This window comes from Chlamydotis macqueenii, chromosome 9 (assembly GCF_036417535.1).
Source record: "Chlamydotis macqueenii isolate bChlMac1 chromosome 9, bChlMac1.mat, whole genome shotgun sequence".
NCBI classification, from domain to species: Eukaryota; Metazoa; Chordata; class Aves; order Otidiformes; family Otididae; genus Chlamydotis; species Chlamydotis macqueenii.
The window spans coordinates 6677283-6700196 of record NC_141564.1 but is presented as its reverse complement, the minus strand read 5'-3'; the positions used below and the strand labels follow the sequence as shown (position 1 = coordinate 6700196).

Genomic DNA, 22914 nt, shown 5'->3' with positions numbered 1-22914 from the left:
CGGCCCCGGTTCCTCCCGGGACGCTGCCGCGGAGGGCGGTTTTCCTGCCGCCCGGCGCGGGGCCGGTCCGCGGGCGGGACTACAGCTCCCAGGGCCCCGCGGCGCCGCCGTGACATCATGTGCGGTGGCTCGGAGGTCACATGCCCCGCCAGCCCCTTTGTTTTGAGCGGCGCTGGCAGCGGGACCGGAGGCGGCGGAGAGGCCCCGGCGTACCGCACCGCACCGGACCGCTCCGCTCCCCACCCGACCCGAGACCCCCCCCCCCCCCAAGGTGGCAGCTCCCACAGGGCGCGGCGCGGCGGGGCCCGTTCCCGGCTGTGAGTGCAGGGCAGCGGGCCGGCGCGGGGGCGCGGGGCTTAGGCGGCGGGCAGGGAGACCCCAGGGAGGGAGCGGGGCTCCGCCGAGGCGCGGCTGTGGCGGAGGCGGGGGCAGGACGCAGGGCCGGCCGGGACCGTTAGCCGCCGGGGTGGAGACAGCGCGTCCCCGGCCCTGCCGGGCAGCGTGGGGCGGCCGCCTCAGCCGTGGCACAGCGGGGAAGGGCCGCTGGCAGCGCCGGGGCCCCGGGACCGGTCGGCTGTGCGTGTCGTGTGTCCATCCGTGTCCCCCCCCGCCCCGTGCGGACAGCGGGGCGGGGCGGGGCGCCCGGCCTGGATGGTGGACCGGAGCTGCCCCCGGCCGTTTCGTAACGCGGGGTTTGCCCCGCGCCCCTCAGTGCCCCCCGGGCGGCGGCGGGGGGCGCCGCGGCCACGGATTGGGGGGTAGGGGGGAGGCGGGGCCGCGGCGCCGCGCCGCCCGCAGATTGGGCAGGGCGCGGGGGGGGACACTGTCGCTAGGGCGGCTTGAGGTGAAGGTGAGCTGGAGGGCGCGCGTGCGCGGGCCGGCTCGGTGTAGGAGCACCGGGGTGGAAGGCGGCGACACTGCGCGTGCGCGCCCTGTCAACCGGGGCGTGGGGCAGACCCCCATTGCTGTGGGCTCTGGGGGAGGGCGCTGGGGTGAGCCCGGCCCGGCGGCGGTGGGTGCTGACCTGCTGCCGGCTCCGGGGCTCCGGCCCACGCCTGCAGGGCGGCCAGGTTCTTGTGGCGGCTGTGGGCCGTCCGCCAGCAGCAGCAACAAGGTTAAAGCCCGGCGGTGCGGGTCGGTTGTTCCCCGTGCGTTTTGCCGTGCTCGGTACAGCCGAGTCCCTCGGCTGGGAGCCGCGTCCGCTCCCGCCAGGCGCTGCCATTTTGTGCTGGTGCGGCCGCCGCCAGCCCCGCCGGTAAACAGCCCGGGAGCGGGCCCGTGGGCGTCCCCTCTGCGCCGGCCTCCTCCTTAATTTGTTTGTTTTGCTGGGTTGTTTGGGGGTTTATTTTGTTTTTTTTTTTTCTGTTTTGTTTTTATTTTTACTTCGGATGACACTTGGTTCCCTTACACAGAAAAAAGGGGTAGCGACAGCCTTGGAATGCGCTGGGACGGAGCCCTGCGTGTCGCCGCCGCCCCGGGGCACGGTGTGCGCAGGCCGTGGCGGGGCGGCTGCCCGCGACCGTGGGTCGTGTGCTGGGGTTGTCCCAGTGTTTCGCGTGTCCTCGCTCCGCGGGGTCTGGGGTAGCGCACAGGCTTCCAGGTGTACACATTTCACCTGGTTATGTACTGAAAGCTCCTGTTCCTTGAGGTGATGGTTAGCTCCCGGGGCTGCGATTCCCGCCGGGCTGCCACTGCGCTGTTTGGTCCCTCCCGTTTGTTTGTTTCAGATTTACGAGCAGCTGGCTGAACTCCCTGGAAGTCCTTGAAACACATAAGCGGGATGTGTGCAATGACTGGGGCTTTTGTTCTCTCTTTTTTTGAACAAAACCTGACTATGGGTAAAAATGATAGTGAAACCAAGGGGGAAGAGCGTTGACTTTTTCACAGTCTCTTCCCCATAGTAATGACAGTATGCAGTGTTTTTGGTTTTTTCCGGTTTGTTTTTTTTTTTTTTTTTTCCCCTCCCCAATGGGTGTGTGCCCTTTTAGGTGACCTTTTCACCTACTGAAAGGTTACCTAAAGACTTCTGCACAGTTTAAAGGTGTTCCTTTTCACTGCTTGGTTTGGTTTTGTTTTGTTTTACTTAATAGTCTTATGTTGGAAGCGGTTCCTAGTTTTGCTGGGTGATTTTTGAGGCGACTTATGGGGCTTTTTTTGTGTGTCGTTAGCTTGATTACTATTGAATCTTGACATTCAGAGATTTTTTTTTTTTCAGAACAGTGTCTTACATTAAAATGAAAAGCTTCTACAGTGCAACTGACTCCTTACCGTGTCAGCCTGTTCATTTTGAATTCTTGTTTGTTAGTTACTCGGTGTTCTTAAAGACTTAATTCGTCTTAAAGAGATTCAAATCCTCAACTTCTATTGTAAAACAAGAAGATTTTAAAAAAGTCCTTCAAAAACAACAATGGCTCTTTAATATCACAAAGAAGGAAAAATAAATACTGTGTGTATTTTTTGGTGGAGGGGAAGGTTATGCTTTTTGTTTCTCTCTCCTTCTTTAAAAGAAAAAAAAACTAGAGCACGTGTTGTGGTTTAGCCAGTGTGTTGCAGTAGATACAACTGGGAGTTGTTTTTTTCTGACTTGTGGTAACCAGACATCTGAGATGAAGCACATCTGCAGATCACGTTATCTGAGATCACAGATAAAATACCTAGAATAGGCCAAACCCAAGTTACAGTTCCCATGCTTCAGAATGAAAATATCATTTATTTTAACTTTGGTTGCGTTACCGTGGGGTTGCTGTTATTAATACCATACCAGGTACTGGTAGATGTGACTTGCCTGTGGCCTGAGCGTGCTGGGCTAGCACAGGGCTGCATTGGGCTGTGCCTATTTCCAGCACCTTGGTTTTTTTTTTTTTTTTTTCTTTACAGACGGTTGCTGGTCCAGCCACACCACGCGAGTGCTGGTGGTGACGTGAGCGGTGGTGATCACGGGTGCAGGGTGGAAGCCACCTCCACTGGCAGGAGCAGAAGTCCAGCTCAGCGTCAGGTACTCTCGAAACTACGCCCTGAGGGTGAGCTTTGAGGTAGAGCTTGGGCACACCTGATGACTAGGTGTTACTGAAGGGCCTCACCCCAACCCTGGCTGCATGTTTCCTCTGCTGCTTTCTGTCAGTTCTGCTAACGGACCAGAGGAGTTCTGTGACGCAGGAGTGACAGAAAAACAGCTCTACCAGAAAGTTGCTAGCTGTCATTGGAGCTGCAGATTTTTGTACTTTTTGGATATAATAATTTCCAATAGTTACTTTTGGGGGGAAAAAAAACTTAATTTGTTTTTCTTTTGCTTTGATCAAATTTACTGAAGAGATCACATGTTAAATTCTCTAAATGATTGGTCCTTTATAATGCAGAGTCTGTAGGCATGTGTAAGTACCTGCATGTACACAGAAGGTGCAGACAGGTATATCCTCTTGCATTTCCCCTCCTTTGCGCACTGAACAGCTCAGCTTCAGGCACAGATTTCCCTCTGCATTTCCAGCATTGGGGCAGAAACATGGGGCAGGCAGCTGGAAGCTCTGACATTTTAAAACTGCCAGAGCAAGATGTGCAAGAAGGTTGTGATAGTGTTACTGATAGTCTTATAAAATGACTTTGCTTAGGCAAACCTACAGAAGTAACTAACTGGATAGAAATTGAAGCATGGTATACTCAAAAGCAGTAATTTCTGCAATGGGGTGTAATTCTTTTTCCTTTCTATTCTCTTATTTGTGGATTTGCAATATTTATCCCCTTGATTAGTTTTTGCTCCATTTGGTTTCTTTGGTCTCTCATTTCTTTAAACCATTGGGACATAAAAAAAAAAAAATCATTCTCTGACAACTAATTTTGTGTTGTTCCAAGCATAAAGAAGACGTTGGTTCCTTCAGTGAGGATCTTAACCTAGAGCTCTTATCTCCATTTATTAGTGATTGCATAATGTAGTGTCTTATTAAGTCTTAATTTCTCACATAATGAGCAATATTTAATCTTGAAGCTTTTTTTACATAGTTGCTGTGTTTTGCCCTTTCATGCAATATATCAGTGTCTTGTTTCTGATTTCAGGCTGACTTTGCTTTGGAAAAGCTCCATTAGCTTTAGTTAAATTCTTCTGATTTAAATCTTGTGACACTGAAATCAAGCCTTTAGGGTTTATATTTATATTTTCATTGTTACATTTGCCTTCTCTACTGCTGATGCTTCGTTTCTGTCCACTTTCTCACACTGAGTGGCATGGAATTATTTGCAGATAAGGTTTAATGTAAGGGTTAGAGTGTTAGCAACAGAGCTGGTGAGGAGGTGGTGGTGGTAGTTGTTGGTGATGGTTTTGGTGTTGTCCTGCCTGCGTTGTTACAGGGTAAAATGGTTCTGAAATACACTGGATAGAATATCACCCACAGATTAGACTGTCCGTTTACACCTTGTTGAAGTCTTTCTGAAGCAATCGGTTATTAGATATGCTCATTGCAACAGTATTTTTCAGTCATCAAAGGGAGAACTGATCCTGTTTTAATTAAAATTAAACATTTTGTAGGCTAAATGAGCCATAGCAATAATCTACCTTGTAAATATGTTAAAAAATTTATATGAAAGATAGCTTTAAAACCTTTTTCCTCAATGAGTAAATGTGCAGCACACATTCTTTTCTTGCTCTTTGTTAAGATGGTGCTGTGTAAAAAGCCTGGTTAAAAAAAGCACATTCATTATGTTCTATATTAAGCGATGACGTAGCCAGACTTGGATTGGGTAATTGCAGCTCTGAGGATGCTAGCATGTCAGGAAATGAAATTGTTATGAGGAGCTGGCGTTTACTGACTGTGTAAGTGGGGAATGAGGGAAACTGAATATAACCTCTTGAAAGCATGAAAAAAACTTCCGTAACTTTTAGAATAATTCAGTGCATGTCCTTCTAGACATACAAGTAAATATTACAAGCATTCGGAGTGATACGTATGTCAGACCCAAGAATGTGTTTTGCCCAGCCTCTTGCTGCTTCAGTATATTTTAGTGGACGTTCATCCAGTTCATTTTACAGCTCAGGAGTGGTAAAAAGCCCTGTTGTTCCTAGATTGCTGATCACATTACCTCTACTACGCACTGTCTGCAAAACCAGCTGCATTTTCTTCACCTATAGACTTTAATATTGGTATATGCTAACATTTGAATATTTGATTTTTGCAACTTCAGTGTTCTAATGATGTGCGTGTTTTCATGCTGGGAGGAACATGGCACTATGTGTTTGAAACTGGAGAGTGTTTGAGCAAAAAGTTTTGCTAATAATTATTTGCTAGTAGTACTTCGGGAAACAGAAGATCTCCTTGTCCTCAGTTGCCCTTGGTTTTTATTTTCAGTAGTTCTACACAAATGTAATTCTTCATTCTGTTTTGTGTGCTTGCAGTTTAATTTTTATTTGAATCTTGGATTGTCAGTGAACTAGTTTTTAGATACTAGGAATGAACAGGTAAAACCTTTTGGTCAAGGTTATTCATTGAGATAATGTCATTATTACTAGTATTACAAGACTTCATTATGATAGACTTTATAATGAAAATGGAATGCTTTCTCAGCTCAATTTTTATTTAGAAAATTTCAGTCTCCCCCCCAACCATTTTTGACTAGTGTGGTTACAATAGTACTTGGAGGCTTCAGCTGAAACGAAGATTACACTGAAAAATGAGAAAAACCCAAGCTCAGGATCCTTATCCAGGAAATCTTTGGCTTCTATCAGTCAGATGATTTGGTGGAGCCAAGATCTCAGCTTTTATCTTGAACATTAATGCAATGCCAGTGGTGCTGAGATATTCAGAACTTGCCATCCGTGACACCTGTTCTATGGGTATATTTTGTATTTAACGTGTAGCAGATAATGCTGCGTTGCGCTGCGCAAGGTGCTTGATAATTTGCCTTGTGATACTGTCTCACCTGTAGTAAAGGTCAGAAATTGTACCACTTCTTAAAGTGACCAAACAAATATCCAGTTCTCATGATGAAATTAAGAATATACCAGACTGAATAGTGAAATGTTTTAATTTTTCAGACCATAGCACTGCAAAGGAGAAACTGCAAACTTTTCTCAATGACTCTATAGCCAACTGATGTAACAATGGTACTAATATTGGGACGCAGACTGAATAGAGAGGATAGTGGGATACGAGATTCCCCTGCAACCAAGCGGAAAGTTTTTGAAATGGACCCAAAATCATTGTCAGGCCCTGAGTTTTTTGACTTTTCCTCGGGATCGTCCCATGCTGAAAGCATTCTCCAGATCTTCAATGAATTCCGAGACAGCCGGTTGTTCACAGACGTTATTATCTGTGTGGAAGGAAGGGAGTTTCCCTGCCATCGAGCAGTTCTCTCAGCCTGCAGCAGCTACTTCAGAGCTATGTTTTGCAATGACCATAGAGAAAGCAGAGAGATGTTAGTGGAGATCAATGGCATTTTTGCTGAAGCTATGGATTGCTTTTTACAGTACGTGTACACTGGCAAGGTGAAAATCACTACAGAGAATGTGCAGTATCTCTTTGAAACATCGAGTCTTTTCCAGATCAGTGTTTTGCGTGACGCCTGTGCCAAGTTCCTGGAAGAACAGCTGGATCCATGTAATTGCCTGGGAATCCAGCGCTTTGCCGATACACATTCGCTGAAGACACTGTTCACCAAGTGCAGGAATTTTGCGCTGCAGACATTTGAGGATGTATCCCAGCATGAAGAATTCCTTGAACTAGGGAAGGATGAGCTTATTGATTACATTTGCAGTGATGAACTGGTGATCACGAAGGAAGAGATGGTGTTTGAAGCTGTCATGCGCTGGGTGTACCAGGCAGTTGAGTTGCGAAGACCAGTGTTACATGAACTTCTGACGCACGTCAGGCTCCCACTGTTACACCCAAACTACTTTGTTCAGACTGTGGAAGTGGACCAGCTGATTCAGAATTCCCCAGAGTGCTATCAGCTGCTGCACGAAGCCAGGCGATACCATATCCTTGGAAATGAGATGATGTCTCCCAGAACTAGGCCACGCAGGTGAGGAAACTTTTTTCCTTATTTCTGTAGGAGAAGGACATAGTTTGATGTACAGATGTTTGATATACACATGCCTAGAAAAAAATGTCTTGCAGATTATTTTATTTTACATTCTGAAGCCACTACAGTTACACTTCCATACTTCTCTGTAACACGTGAAGCTCACGCATGTCTTGAAAATGTACATAAGTGAGTCTTTATTGCTGTGAAATAAACGGCTGTTCAGGTAAGTGAAGTTATATTACCTTGCAAGTAAAATATCTTGTAAAGGTTAATGCTTGCTAGGTGAGATCTTAAGTTGTTTCATACAATAGCAGTGCCTATAAAAGATCTTACTGTGCTATAGCAGGTAAATAATTTTATTTCCCAGCCTTCTTTCTTCTTATAACAAAGTCATCTAAGTGTACAGCACACTATAAAGAATATGGATATGTATTCAGAGCATTCACTTGCTACATCACAAGTACTTTACAGATGGAGTAGTGCACAGGTTTGTAATAAGACAGTAGACAGCAGAACAACAGGTTCTTAACTGTAAAGAAACTAAATCTTGTATTTTTAAAGAATTATGAAACAGTTCCTGAAGTATTTCATGCTTATTCTATGACATTTTAGTAATTTAGAATTGCTGCTACTTAATCATGCGTTACAGAAATAGGTGACTGAAGTTGCAAGAAGAAATGAGGAAGAGTCCATTAGTGGCATTTATGAGCAATGCTGGTTATGGTGGGGGTTTTTTTTTCTGAAAAATATTTTCGCAGTAAAAAGCCTTACCTCCACATGGTATTTTATTAACTCCAGCTGATTGAAGCTGTAGTTTTAAAATCGTGTTATATTGAGGTGATGCAATGATCTCGTCTGGACAAACAAATTGTGTTAGGAGTTACTCTTCTTTGTTTACTCTAGTCATATGTGGTTGCTGTACAGTAACTGTAGGGGAACTTTTTTTTTTTGGCATGTGCTAAAGGGTTGCTTATAAGAGGCAGGAAAAGATTTGGAAAGCGTTTCCCCATTAGTGGCTTTTCAGTCTTCAATCCTGCTGTGAGAGAAGAAATTCTTCTTAAACTCCTTGCAGCTCTGCTGCCATGTACACTGTCATGGAGAGTCTTTGGAAACTTTTGGTTCGTGGCTGTTTGGAAACTGGTGCAATTAGAGTTTCTGAGGCATCTCATACCCTGAATCTGGGCCTGAGAGAGGGACCATAGACTTCAGATCAAGACCTCCTTGTTTCATGAGCAAGTTGGGGAGAGAGGGGGCTGTGTCTTGTGGTATTTGGTGTGATGTTTGTTGTGCGTTTATTACTCAATTTGATAAAGAAAGCAAATACACTCAGACCTAACAGTTCTGTCACAGTGCATGGTGTGTTTGTACTTTAGAATCTGAACAGCCTCAGTGTAGCATTCCAGTTTGTAAATGAAGTACCTTGCCTAATACAGGTGATTTCTGAGGTTAGGAGGGGTGGGTTGGTTTGGGATTTTGTGGGTTTTGTTGGTTTTACTGCTGAGCTTATTAAACTGCATTGTGAATTTGAGCAGTAGGAACAAGAGAAGTAACTTAGAGAAAAACTGGCTGGCCTCCCGGCAGGAATTTTTTTCCACTTTTCTATATTACATTCATGGAATAGTTCTTTGTCATTTGTTTCTGTTGTGTGTTTTTCTGTTGCCTGTAGCAAAAAGAGATTGTTTTAAAACAGTTACCAGTTCCCTCTTGCCCCATGTTTTATGGGCATGGCGGTGGGATAGGACACTGGAGAGCTCATTTCCTCCTTTCTTGCTCTCCTCCAATTTCTTTTTTTATATAAAATGTTTCTAAAAGGAGACAGGCTGCAGGATCAGAAATTCCCATGCCAGTGTTTTTACCGAAACTTCTGGAAATTAATTGTGATTCCTTGTATGGGTATGTATGCACCTATGGGTGAAGTGGGTTCTAACCATTCTTTTTTTTTTTTTTTTTAAATAAGTGTGGACTGCAATTCACAGTTGATTTTTTTTTTTTTTTTTTCTTTTTGAAGCCAGTGAAGGGTTACCTGAGGTAAATAAGTTTTTAATATGTGGCATAACAGTTGCCTGCTTGCTCTTTTGCCACTAGGCATCGTTGACAAATGCAGGTCTTTTTGAAAGAGCTTTTCAGTTATGCACTTGCAACAACATAGTGACATCTTGAGGTTGTCACTCATGCTCCTCATAAATCTGTCTTGTCCCCTGCTGGTTGTGTTGCACAACAGATCTCCAAGCTGAGATCAAGCAGTGAGCAACAATACACTTCCATATGCAAAACAGAGCAGGCTCTTCCTATTTGTATGCTTTGAATTATCTTCAGATTTTCATGTACCTGTGAATTCTTCAGTCACACAGTTTCTGTTAACAATACGAGTGTTCTCTCTAATTAGTTAAAGTTATTACATTTATAGATTTTAACACGTCCTTTTTCTTTGCCTTTAGAAAGCTTTAATGTAGTCCCTCATTTTTCCCACAAGGAGATGAGTTTATTTCACTTTATATTTGTCTGTTATCCCATTTACTACCCAAAAGTGAATGAACAGGAGAAAAAAAAAGCAGTGATTTACCAGAATTCCTGTAATTTGTCTCCCAAACATAAAATGTTTTTTAATGTAGTCTAAACTACTGAAAGTTCTTCTGTCCAGTTCTTCTGACGCTGTGCTGGTTGGCATACTCACCTTGTCTAGACGCCTGGATGTAACTCGGAACCCCTTGGAAAACTGCTCTTAGGAATGCGTGGGATTATAGGATGCTGTCGATTGTCTTCTGCTCTCCCTTTTCTATTTTGTGCACCTCTTCCTGACAGAAGGATGTCTCCTAGAATCTCTCAAGTGTCTATTTTAGTTCACCTCTGTTACTTTGCTCACACCATTTCTTCTGAGGGCCACAATGAGGATTTTCTGTACCACTGATGGAGATCACAGCTCTTTCTAATCTCCATTCAAAGATATCCTTAGTTCTTTTCTGGAATTAGCCTTTGCCTGTATGTTCATTTTGTGTACTCCCACATTTTTAAGTTGTGTTTTGTTTTTGTTTTTTTTTTTTTAACTGATGCACCCTCTGACATTTACAAAAAATCTTCTGGAGCTAAGCTTAAAACCTACACAGTGCAAGACTTCTTCAAGAAAATATAATGGAGAAAATGTTTCTTAACTGAAGAAAGGCTATGGTTATATAGGTACTAAAATGTTGGGAAAAATTTTGGTTTTCTGTGGATTTGAAATGCAGTCCTAAATACTTTATTTAAAGAGCAAAAATCCATTGTAGCAATTCATAAAGAGCTCCCTCCAATCAAAGGTTTTTGGTTCATTTTGTTTTAAAATAAAGATTGATAATCCAGTAAAGTAAGCTTTTCGGTAAGTAAGCGGAGGCCTTGATACTAATCTAGAAAGTAGCCAGCAGACAAACCTCTTCGTACATACGGTTGGCTGATGTATTTTGGGCTTCCTTCTAAGGCAAATTATGAGATGAGTATCTTGCTTTTAAGGAAATTCTGTTCCTGGGTAATGCTTTGCTGGCATAGGAACTTCCCCTCTCTTACCCTTTGAGAGATTCTTTTCAGAGTTGTTCCTCAAAAAACCAAAACCCAATATGAGTAAATACATAGAAACCAGGAATGAGCATGACCTCAAAGCTGAGCAGCTGAAGAGAGTGTTTCTTCTGACTAGTTCAGGTGCGTAAATATGCTTCCTCGGATACAAATCTTCATTATATAATCTTACAGTACTTTATCATTTAGCATTGCCTTTGTCTATTTAAAATATTCAAAGTAGAAATATATGCTATATTTAAATTGTGGTGTGTGGTTACAAGGAGATAGAAGGGCTAACTAGTTTTATTCCTGATGTTTCAAAACAGAGAGAGTGTCATCAGGATTTGTAAGTAAATATGTGTGTAAATTCACGTTAGGAAATTTGGGGACAGATCATGCAACTTTTATGTGAAATGCAGTCATCTTGCATTCTGTTTTACTTAATTAATAGACAGCAGTCCTTGAAATAACTATATCAGAGCAAAATCCTTTAATTTAAAAACGCACTGAAAAGAAAGGATTTTGACAAATGCTTACAGAAAGAATATAAATTTCAGAGGAAGGATAAAAGTTGGTCATAGTTTGATTGGCATGTCGAAGATGGCTGGTTGATGCTCTACATTCAGATGTGGATTAACATACAACACTGGCTGTGAATGTAGAATGTGTGTCATGCAGAAGCATCAGGTTAAGTAGGAGAATGCGAGTGTGGAAGAGAATGTAAAGGCTTATTTGTGTACATTGCAGACTGTCTAATCCATAACTTTTTCACACAGAGTTTTAGTTTTTGTTTTAGGCTTCAATTTTTATTTCAACTTTTCTTAATGTTTCCAAGGTCTCTCTTTTCCTTTGTTTTACTATTTGCTTTCACAGAGTTTTGAAGACACGGACTAATAAATATCTTCTACATCTTAGTTTTCTGTGTTTACTTTTCTAGATCAACTGGTTATTCTGAGGTGATAGTTGTTGTTGGAGGCTGTGAACGAGTTGGAGGTTTTAATTTGCCATATACTGAGTGCTATGATCCTGTAACAGGAGAGTGGAAGTCACTGGCTAAACTTCCAGAGTTTACCAAGTCTGAGTATGCAGTGTGTGCTCTACGGAATGATATTCTTGTTTCAGGTGAATAATCCTAAAAAAAAAAAAAAAAACAACTTCTTTTCTTTGTTGTTTTGGTTGTTTGGTTTTTTTTTGTTCTTATGTTTTTTATTAAACTAGTATGGTAGATGTTTGTACTGTGAACTTCCAGAAGCTCAACTGAAAGTCCCTTTCTGATGCAAATGATGAACACCAGCTTCAAAAACCAATATTGTAGACAACAGTGTTTTCTGGGATTTTTGTTTGGTAATAAACATCAGTTTTGCACAGCTGATTTCAGAATGCCAATTCTGTTTAAAGAGCCTAGCTTATGCTTGTTAAGTACGCTGCTTTAAAATACAGTAATAGCCTCTTTGCAGCAACAGTTTGAAAAACTACAAGCATAAAATCCCAAGCAATCTTGTCCCAGCAGTATTTCCTCTGCTACAAAACATGCTGTGTGCTGGTTAAAAACGCCAGTTGTCTAGGAGTACTGCAGTGCTGGTACGTTGCTGCTGACTTGGTTCTATCTTACGGCTGCCTGGACTCCAAAAGAAACACAGTTAAAGCTGCTTCTCATAATGGGAGTGTAAAACTGAAACAAAGTCCTTTTAGCACCTGAGTTGGGGAACCATTTATACCAGCCTTTTACAGTGACATGAGCAATAGGTATAGGTTTTTAAACACCTCTCATTCAGTCTTTTAGCAGTGCTAGATTATAGGGCACTGCTGATGAATTAGACACCAAGCCCCACGTGTTTGTAGAACCAAAGAAATTGCCTCCTCAGAGGTGTAATACCTGTGTCATTTGAAAAAAATGTGAAACAGGACATGTGCGCACGAACCAAATCGATGAACAGCTAGTGTTAGGGATGGGCCATGAGGCACATAAACGGCTAAGATTTTGAGTGTCTCATCCAGGTAGTGACACCAAAGTAAATCTGAAGAGCATGGGCAAGAGCCATTAAAATGCATTCCAATCTCAAGAAATAATCTAATGTGATCTCAGCATGTTACTGGGAAAGCCACACGTAAGTAAAATAACTTACTATATGTTTTCATGTTTGAAATCCACTGAAACTGGCTTTTTCAATCTAGTGTATAAATGTAGATAGATCTTTGTTTCACCCAAAAAAGATACAAGGTTTTCATTGCCCACTGTAGAGGGACCTGTTAATAGTTCTCATTCAATAATGAATTTATTCGAATTGGCATATTTTTGTTTTTAAAGGTGGAAGAATCAATAGTCGGGATGTTTGGATTTATAACTCTCAGCTCAACATTTGGATCAGAGTTGCCTCCTTAAATAAAGGCAGATGGCGTCATAAAATGGCTGTTCTTCTTGGTAAAGTAAGAGAAATATATTTATAGGGTTTTTTATAGTGGAGATGTTTGCTGTATATAAGAACACAGTGGAGAAAACAAACATATTTAGTGTGACTTTGTATTTCCTATTAAATAATTTTAAAACTACATATTTTAAAATAAAACAGTGTTTTTTAAGCTCTTTACCATTCAGACATTATCCGTTAACATGAAAATCATGTTACCTCTCAGTTGTTGTTGTTGGTTTTTTCTGTGTATGTGTTGTTTTGTTTGTTTGTTTTGTAATTGAAGTGTCTTATCCCCAAGAAGCAATTTTTGGGAGGCAAAGCAGCATCTGGATTTGCCTGTGCTTCAAAAGTTCTGTCTAATGTTTAACAGTTTATGCAGCTATTAAAAGAAACTGGTACTCCTCTGAATGGCAGCTCTGTGCTCTTATTTAATGTTTTACGTTGAAATTAACCCAATAAATGCTGTGGGGAAGTGGGAGGTTTTGCTGTATTTTGAAGGCATATTTGCCTTAACATAAAACCAGTAGTTGGGATCAACTGCCTGTGGACATTGCATTAATGAAAGTTAGGGAAGATGTGCTTGTGGTGTCCCTTGGACTTCTTAGAGATGAGACTTGCAGCTGGAGCAAACAGAGGGAGGAAGGTAGACGCAAATAGTAATGAGCTCTGCTGCTTAAATGTGAGAGAAGCAACAGGAAAGTAAAGAAGAGTTTACAACCTGAGAGGAAGAAATATTTTTGTAAGCAAGTAGGAGAAAAGTAAGACACAAAAACAAAGGTAAATTCAGACTTTTGCTGCTGCTGTTGCTGAATGTAACCTGAGAAATGCAGAGAAGTGCCTTTTTTAACACATGCCATTCAAATAGGAAGTTTCTGCCTCATTATTAATAATACTATGCTTTAAACATGTGTTTGCAGTGTCGTTCCATGTGTGACTAGAACTCTCCAGAGAGTCTATATCTATTATTTTTAGTCCATGTTCTTCTCCTCCTTTGTATTAATTAGAAATTTGAGGAAAGTATCCCTTCACAAACCTAGTAAATTAGGATTCTTGGAGCTTTAAATTAATTTAATATTTAAATGTAAAAACTACTCTAAAAATTAAATGATAATAGTTTTCACCACTTTGCATAGGTATATGTTGTTGGAGGATATGATGGGCAAAACCGCCTCAGCAGTGTAGAGTGTTACGATTCTTTTTCCAATCGATGGACAGAAGTTGCTCCCCTTAAAGAAGCTGTGAGCTCTCCAGCAGTCACCAGCTGTGTTGGCAAACTGTTTGTGATTGGGGGTGGTCCTGATGACAACACGTGTTCTGACAAGGTCAGTTAATGGTATTTGATTGCATCTTCCATCCACAGTAAACAGTATTGCTGGTTTAAAAACAGATCGTACAGAGAGGTTTTAACTGTTTTGCTGAATGGAGCATGGAATTATTATGATACAAAAAATGCCGAGTAGAAAACATTAACTCAATACTCTGTTACTGTGGTCTTTCTCATGAATACTATTATTGGCTTCACTGTAGGAAAACAGTGTTGAATACAGTGCATTTTCTTGGTATTGCTTTTTTGGCTCTCCTTGTATAACCTGTGTGGGTGTGCCAGGTTATTATTTCACTTAAGCTTTTAATCTGAAATGCATGTATTTGTTTTCAGGTTCAGTCTTACGATCCTGATACGAATTCCTGGTTGCTCCGTGCAACGATCCCTATTGCAAAAAGATGTATTACAGCTGTGTCTTTAAACAATCTCATCTACGTTGCTGGTGGGCTTACCAAAGCAATATACTGCTATGATCCAGTCGAGGACTACTGGATGCACGTACAGAATACATTTAGCAGACAGGTAATTAACGCTAAAAGGCCTACAGATGTCTGAAAAGTATTTTTTTACATTAATATCTTGGCATTAAATGAGTATACACTTGTTTAACCATGTTAAAATTGCATCATTGTTTCCATTCTTGCTTTACTTCATCTATACAATTCAAAACCTAAGAATTTAGGGAACTTCCTTTTCCTTCCAGAAGAGGAACTTTCCAAACCAGTAGCTTTTCAGCTGCCTGTCATTGTTACCCAGTCCAGTCTTTTTGTTTGAGAGTAGTTACTTACTGTTGGAGAACAGTGTAACAGTGTAACAGACAATATTTTAATTGTCTAGAAATTTATCTCTGTCAAGTTCTGCTACATGTTGTAATTTAGACTGAAGACAGTAATTTCCTTGTAATTGATTAAAGCCTTTCACTATAACAAAAAATACTGAAGGCTGTTTTTACAGTGTGAAAAAACACCATTGCATAGCACAAAAAGCACCTGACTTTAGCAGCGAGAGCTGTATCACTTCAACATACGGAACACTGAGCAGAATTTTAAAATGTGTCCCCTGAGTAGTAAAGCGTGTGTGTGTATCAATTAATTTTCCCTGTGTTTTTCAAAACATCAATCACATACCTTATGGTATCTACCTTAACAGAAATTTGATGTTATTTTTCCTTGCCTTCCCTCTATTCCTCTATTTTGATCTGTCTTCTGTATTTCATTGAATATTTTTTCCATGCCTGCTTTTAAGGAAGAAATAAAATCCTCTCTCTCTTTGTTTCAAGTAAGACATAGCGCTGAATTTTTCTTACACAATCTTTTCTTAGTCATAGCTGTTTTTTTCACTCTCCTCTGCTTACATCCCCTCTTCATTATCTGTTACTCCTCTAAGGTGCTTCTCCTTGTTCCCATTTTTTGCATTAATAGTACCTACTGTGGTCCCTCTTCTGAAAACCTTTGTCCTCTCCTCCTTTCCTTATCTTGGGTGTTTAAATGGTAAGTAGAGTGTTCAGCTGTATTCCATCCCTTTTCTTAGCTATGTGTAGTGAAGGCTTAGATGTGAAATAGTCTTTTCTGTAGGACTGTGCTTCTGCTGTCCCCAGTTACTGTGTTTTCTGTATTGGCCCTTTCAGGAGCGAACAGTACAGGCCAGTCTGTTTACAAACAGTAGTCATAATGCTGTCCTTCTGCACAGGTGTAGCCATGCAGGAATTGAGGTCTTGTTTTTTAAATAATCATATATTCCTTTGTATATTTTGAAACAGGAGAACTGTGGCATGTCTGTGTGTAATGGAAAAATCTATATCCTTGGTGGAAGACGAGAAAATGGTGAAGCCACAGACACTATTCTTTGTTATGACCCTGCGACGGGCATTATCACAGGAGTAGCAGCCATGCCCAGGCCAGTATCATATCACGGCTGTGTGACGATTCATAGATATAATGAAAAAGGCTTTAAACTGTGATATTTTTTCAAGAAAAAGAAGATGGCATGAATGAATCCAGTGGTCTGCTGCAAGACAGGCTTTTTAAAGATTCCTGAAGTGGGAAAATGCCCTTTCCCTACTTAAGTGTCGTATGAAAATTATATCCCGTGCCTGTAGAAAAAGGATTAATTTAACTTACAAAACAAGTTACAAATCTATCCGGTAACCAGAGTTCAGTTATATCTGCTGTGGGCTCTGATATGACAGCAGTAATAGTAGGTTGTACTAGTGTTCAAAAGTTTACCCTATGTGTGATTAGTAATTAAAACCTTGGAAGCTTTTTGGGGTAAGTGCCTTCACAAGCATTTGTGCCTGTGTCCTAAGAAGCGATATCTGCAAGGTGTTTCAGGTTCTGCTAATTGGAAAAATACATAGGCAAGGACAATACAGGACAGCAAGTAAATTCCAAAGAATCATCTAGGATAATTACCTACAATTAAAAAAAGCTTATGTAATTATAACTCATATGCACAGCATTCTTACAAGCAGATTACTTGGCTTAACCAAGTAGATTTTTTGTCAGATCATGCCTGGTTTGGAATGAAAAAAGAAAAAACAAAACCAACAAACAAAACAAACTACATAAGGCAAATATTAGAATCTCTGAGGAATGCTTTTTTTCTGAAGGAGAAACTGGTTGTTTAGTGAGCCACTGTAACACACTGCAGTGACGATTGTGTACCTTAATGCTGTGGACCTTATTCATAGTGTTGCTAAATGTTTATCAGAAGTACAACACTAGATGACGTGGAAAACTAGTGACCATTGGAGTGTAGGCATGCCTCTGTGAAGCAAATTTTGAGTCCCAGTTCTTAACTTTTTGAAAAGTATGGCTGCAGTCTGAAAGTTACTGGGTTTGCTCTTTGCTCACTGCAAAATATCTCTAAACTATTGAAGGAATAAAGGATGATGAACTCTGGATTCTTCTGCTTTTCCGAATCACGTTATGAATTACCTGATAATAGAGGCAGGGACTCGAGTTGCACCCTACAACTTATAAATTGGTCTTTCGGATATCTCCTCTGCAGAGATGGCAGAGTACTTGCCAAGTATTTCTTGGCCTTTCTTCAGACAATCGCTTACTCTAGCACAGTTAAACTATTGTATAAGCTGCTTGGCCACAGATAAAAGTTCTGGAAAGGTCCCTCCTGTTACTAGAAAAATATTAGTGGACCTGACCATGTAGCCATATGAGGTAACTCCCACATAACCTGTTTTGGCTAATTTTGAAGCCTAGGAAGCACCTGTATTTTGACCTCCCTCCCTGCTTTTTTTTTTTTTTTTTTTAAGGTCCTCCCTAGATTTCAGTACTAGGTTCTTTTTCCAATACACAGTTGTGTAGTTAAGGCACAAGTTTATAAAAACTGAAATAGCACTTGAGAGTTGGAAAAAGAATAGGATTATCTGTGTACCAGTTTCCTGTTAATCACCAAAAACCTCAGGAACTGTCTTTCAAAGGAATTCTGAGGACAGCAGCCAGTAGGGAAGTTGGTCAGTGCCAGGACAGAAAAAAAAAAAACCAAAACAAAACATAGGGCCCCTGCAGAGACAGCCCTGGCCTCGGGGGTTCTGGTCTCCGTGCTTGCTCAGGAGAGTGAAAACAAGCACCATCTCTGGAATGTCGTTTGTTCCACTGGACTTTCTTCATCTGTTTTCCCAGAGTATTTCTTCATGAGATGGAAATTCTGACCCTCAGTGAAGCTATGCCAAACTGGGAGTCATCATTTTCAGTAACATACGGTCATGACTTTTAAAGAGCACTGGGAGCTGCACTTTGTGATACATTAACTTGTAACCTCAGGAAAGGACACAAACTCCAGTTTCTGACTGAATACCAAACACTGCTTTGTATATGTTAAGAATACTGATAAAACACAAATCTCTGTGTGTCAGTGATGTAATTAGGAAGCCGGTCCCGGAGCATGTACATTCACATTGCCCTAAAAAGAAAGTCCCTCAGTAATGTAAGACAAATTAATCAGATAAATTAATCCTTTTCTAAGTTTCTTGTGTTTCTGCTCACCAAGTTTTACTTTGAAAAGGTAATTTCAGTACCTGTGAATAAGGTCTGTTCTTAGCAATGGTAATTGCCCAGTAACTGATATATACAGTGTATAAACTTGTGCCATTGTTGTAAATGAAAATGGGAAATAATGATAGGAGGACTTCATTAGAGATGTAACTTGAAAAATATTCTCCTTTCATTTCCTTCTTGTTTATATTAAGACTTGTAATGTTGATTGTCATGCTAAACTGGTTTTAAGCATTCTTTATTCCGTAGGTGTAGAACACTGTCATTTATGTATACATATCTTTTAATCTGTGTTTATAATACTGCACTATTCTGTAAATAACAAGGTACTGCTTTCTATGGTTTTGAAGATTCATTTTATAGTTTAGTTTTCTTTTCTTAACAATTTATGTTCTGTTACCTATTATTTTGAAAATTACAGTGTTTAATGAAGCAGTAAATGGAGAAATGTAGGTGTAGAAGAGAACTTCTGCTTACAGTTCTTGAGAACCTGTATTCAATGCTGAACAGTTACATGTGTGGAGCATTGCTAAAAAGGCAGTTATTCATGCAATGATTTCCTTAAAACAAGCAGTGGAAATTTTTTTTTTTTTGCTTGTTAACTCTGTAAATAATTTGCACTTATGGCCAGGTCTGTTAGAACAATTATTTTTAGATGTACTAGAAGAGAACAATTCAAAGTTGATTTAATGAAAACGTGTCATTTTTCTAGAAGGGTGTATTAATTTGGAAGTCGCATTCCTGAGCCACCTGTTCTCCGATGCATTTCACTTGGGTGTAGATGAATTCAAAGATCTGAACTCTCACTATTACGCATATCTAGCTGCTTGCAGTTTATGGGCTTAAGCAGCCAGTTGAGGGTTTTGGGGTTTTTTTTTTGTCTCAGCTAGGAGAGAAAATGATTAATGTAATCTAGTATAATCAAAATACTTCAGTCATAAACAGTAATAGGTTTGGTAGCTCTAAAGTAGAGACACCTGCACAAAGGTGTAACTGCAGTGTAACCAGACATGGGAAGAGGGCTCGAGTATCTCCAAAGTCACACCTGAAAAATAAATTCTGAGTTGTTTGATATTTTGCTCCACTAAACAGATAATGGCCTTTTAAGTATTGCACTCTTAAAATGAGAGTAAATGGGGTTTTTTTTCCATTTTCATGTTCACTTAATCAGTTACATCCTTCAGTTTTTAGCAATATGATGTTAATTGAAAAGAAAGTTGATGCTTTCTTGCAGCCTGACTTCAAGAATGTTCTGAATAGATAACTTCAGTACTGCATTATAGTGCAGCCTCTATAGCCTTCCACTTTTAGGTATACCATGCATTCCTCTTTTTGCAGCTGTCAAGCATGTAATGTTGCCTGCTAATCATTTAGTTTTTACCTGTAGGCTCCCTTCTTGGTAATGCTTAAGTAGGCATAATTTGTGGAATATCTTCTGTTTGTATCACCAGATGATTCACTTTATACTATGTGCCTGGTATGCATTTAGAAGATTAGACATTGTGCTTTCCACTCTAGCACCAAGGGTCCAGAGTTATACTGATATTTTTTTATTTTAATTGTCACCAATGCAGTTCTCATCAGATGGCTTTTGTTTCTGCTCTTTGAAGCACAGATATTTTTTAATGCAGATTCTGTTGATAGTGGACCCTTATCATAATTCACTCAAGTATTTGAAATTGTGTTTTTAACACTGGAAATATTTGAGAAAGGCTGATGTAAGAAGAGAAGGTGCTCACCGTGACAGCAGTTCAGAGGAGGCTTTGGTCACCTGTGCTTGTTGGTCACTTGTGCTTGAGAGCAAGGACACTGCTGACTGTTCCAGCTTCTTCCTCAAAATAGCTGAGTTCACCACTTTACCTTAGATTATTACTGAGTTTATCTTGCTTTTGTTTATTTGAGCTACAAGGACAAAACAAGCAGCAGTTGCGCTCCCTGTGACTTCAGGTTTCCCTCCTGCCCAGTGCATGGTGATGCGCTGGAGCTGTCACTCAGCAGGGAGGCAGAGCTGTGAACTTAGTCCAGCTCCAGAGAGAAAGACGAGAGATTCATGGCGGGGGCTAGAGGAAACACAGTGCATTCAGGGTTTGTGCGATTGGCTGGGCTTGCTGAAACAAAGACATTCTGGATGCTCATAAGTTTGTAATTTTAGATGCTGAAACTCAGGTGGTAAAAATATTTCATGTTTGTCAACTCACTCAACTCGGAGCAATAAAAATACATGGTCACAGTCTTCTAGTGGCAATGTTCAGGAAAGCCAAAGTTTTATTTTTCCTAATAGCCCAACTAGGCAAGTATATATGTTTGGGTTTTTCCTACCACTGAAGATGGCAAAAGCCAATTCAAGAGCATTAAGAAACTCACAAGACTTGATCACTGTGAGGCAAAATAAATATTTTCATCTGAATGTTGTCTCATGCACACAAGAAAGTACAAATGAAATGATTTGTTGTGCCTGGTTAAAAGATCTGAGCAATATATACTCAGAAAAGGAGTTTACAAGGTAAGGTGAGATTTTTAAACGGAAATTTGCTGTCTGGTTGGAGGCAAAGCAGTGGCTTTGGTTTTTGGTGGGTTTTTTTGTTTGTTTGTTTTTTAAACATGGCTAGCACACAGGTTTTCTCAGTGTTGAATTATTTCAGGTGGCATTAATAAAAATGAGTCCGTCTCACTGTCAGTTTATCATGATTGTGTCAGTGCTATGAGCATTGTCACAAAGCAGTAAGTGGCCTCCTACCAACCCCAACCAGATGTAGGAATCGCATGTTCCCTGCACGCTGGCCTTGTCAGCTGTCTTCCCTAACTAGTGTTACGTGTAAGTTTGTTACTCAGAGTGTGTAGTCTGATAACATTACTGTCTAAGAACTCTATTTACAGGAACACTTCTTTCTATGGTAGTGCTCTAGTGTGTGCTCATAATGTTTGTGTGCTCATCTGTGTGTGAATGATTTTGTGATCATTTTCTAATAGTGCTGTTGTAAGTAATGCACATAAAAGTTCCTGTGTACAGCATGTTGATAATGTAAGTATGGCTTACTTTGTATTATTGGTTCCAAAGAAAATAATGTGTGTTAATTTTGAAAATACCTGTGCCTTGAATTCACCTATATTTTTATCTATTGTGAAAAAGAGCCTGGATTACTGCTCCCAGTTTTGTTATCTTTATTAGGATCAGTCTCGCTGTCCAGACTGTTGATGTCCTTCTAAGAGACATAAATTTTGCCATTCATTAACTAGAATAGTTAAACCTCTTGTTTAGAATATGCCTAGAATGCTTCCATTATTACAGTGCTATGGCAGATTTAATCTAGGAAAATCAGTATTTGTTTTTCCTATTTTTTTTTTTGTTGTTGTTTGTTTCCAGCACTCCTCAGTGACAAAGGATTTGAGTTTGGTCTTTGACTTCCTGTCCTTCCTTTCTTGTTTAGTCGGTAGCCTCTATGGTATTTCTGAATGCTCTAACTTACAAGTCATGAACCTCTTGTTCAATATATGTAATATGAAGCAATAATATGGTGCAGCATGGCAATAAGCAAAATCAAGAGACTTGAATGTAATGTACTATTACTACTTTCATCTGTATAAGTGCTGGACCTATGAGTCATTCTCCTTTTGGTGCACCTGTAGCAATTTGGAGTCAGATGAATAGGAGCTACTTGCCCATGGGAAGAGTTTACCTCCTGAACTGTTATTCATACAATATTTTATCTTCACCTGAAATCATGTTTTGACTTTCCTTTTTTGCTGAGGAAAACAGCAGTTCATGTTATTCCTTGCCAGTTCCTTTATTTACGGAAACATAAAAGGCGTAGTTCTGCAAAGAGCTGATCTTGTCTTGACAACCTACCTAGTGCAGCACAAATGACATTTGAACAAAAAAAAGTGCAGACCACTTACTGTGTGCCAGACTCAGCGTAACGGTATCTCACATATAACATGAAGGTCTTCAGATTGTGCTGACCATAGAAAAGTGATTTTGTAATGTAGCGCGATTGCAATAACACCTGTTATATTTAAATATATTTCTTGCATAATTCTTTGAAAGTTTTTTAAATTTCGGTGTACCTAATAAACATTTGCCTTTTGAATAGTTCACTGTGTGTTATTTAGGTTATGAGTGGGACTTGGTGGTGCAGGGTGGAAACTCCTTCCTCTTTTTTTGGGGACATTTAACTTGATGGATTCTGCCCCTTTGCAGTCTCTATATGCATCCATCGATCCATTCTTCTGTCTCCCAATCTAGGTGTTTCCCTGCTCATCTTTTTGTCCTTGTCGCTTGCTATTGGCGTGAATAAAGGCAAGCTGGAGGTTGTGCAGAAGACTAAACTTCAAAGAGAAAGACAACTTTGAAAATAAAGCAGAGGGGTGGGATGTGAAATACTGGTTAGTCCTGAGTATTGCAATGGGAAAAGGATGTGAATGGTCTGGGAAGACAAAACTGGAATGGGAGACCAAGAAGAGATAATGTAATGTTGGGAAGGCAACTGGCAGCAATACAGGTTGGAAAGAATCCTATGCGAAGTTTTATTCTCCTAAAATTAGCTACTGGGCCATCTTAAGGTCCCAGTTGCAGATGGCAGAGTAAGGGCTCAGACTGTGATGGGGTGGTCCTACTGCAGCTGAACTGATA

At 40.7% G+C, this 22914-nt stretch overlaps 1 protein-coding gene across 3 annotated transcripts; it reads left to right on the top strand.

Annotated features, from left to right (window-relative positions):
* The first annotated feature begins 200 nt into the window (after positions 1 to 200).
* KLHL24 (kelch like family member 24) lies at positions 201 to 22374 on the top strand. 3 transcript variants are annotated; one of them, XM_086754818.1, is made up of 8 exons: positions 201 to 317; positions 2878 to 2995; positions 6020 to 7005; positions 11474 to 11658; positions 12845 to 12963; positions 14081 to 14269; positions 14605 to 14793; positions 16031 to 22374. In XM_086754818.1, the coding sequence occupies exons 3-8, from the start codon at positions 6086 to 6088 to the stop codon at positions 16229 to 16231; spliced, it is 1803 nt and encodes a 600-aa protein (XP_086610944.1). In that variant the 5' UTR covers positions 201 to 317; positions 2878 to 2995; positions 6020 to 6085; the 3' UTR covers positions 16232 to 22374. The 3 variants fall into 3 exon arrangements, with proteins under 3 accessions (XP_086610944.1, XP_086610945.1, XP_010116568.2); XM_086754819.1 differs by having other exon boundaries at positions 2878 to 3020; XM_010118266.2 differs by lacking the exon at positions 201 to 317 and having other exon boundaries at positions 2163 to 2995.
* The last annotated feature ends 540 nt before the right edge of the window (positions 22375 to 22914 follow it).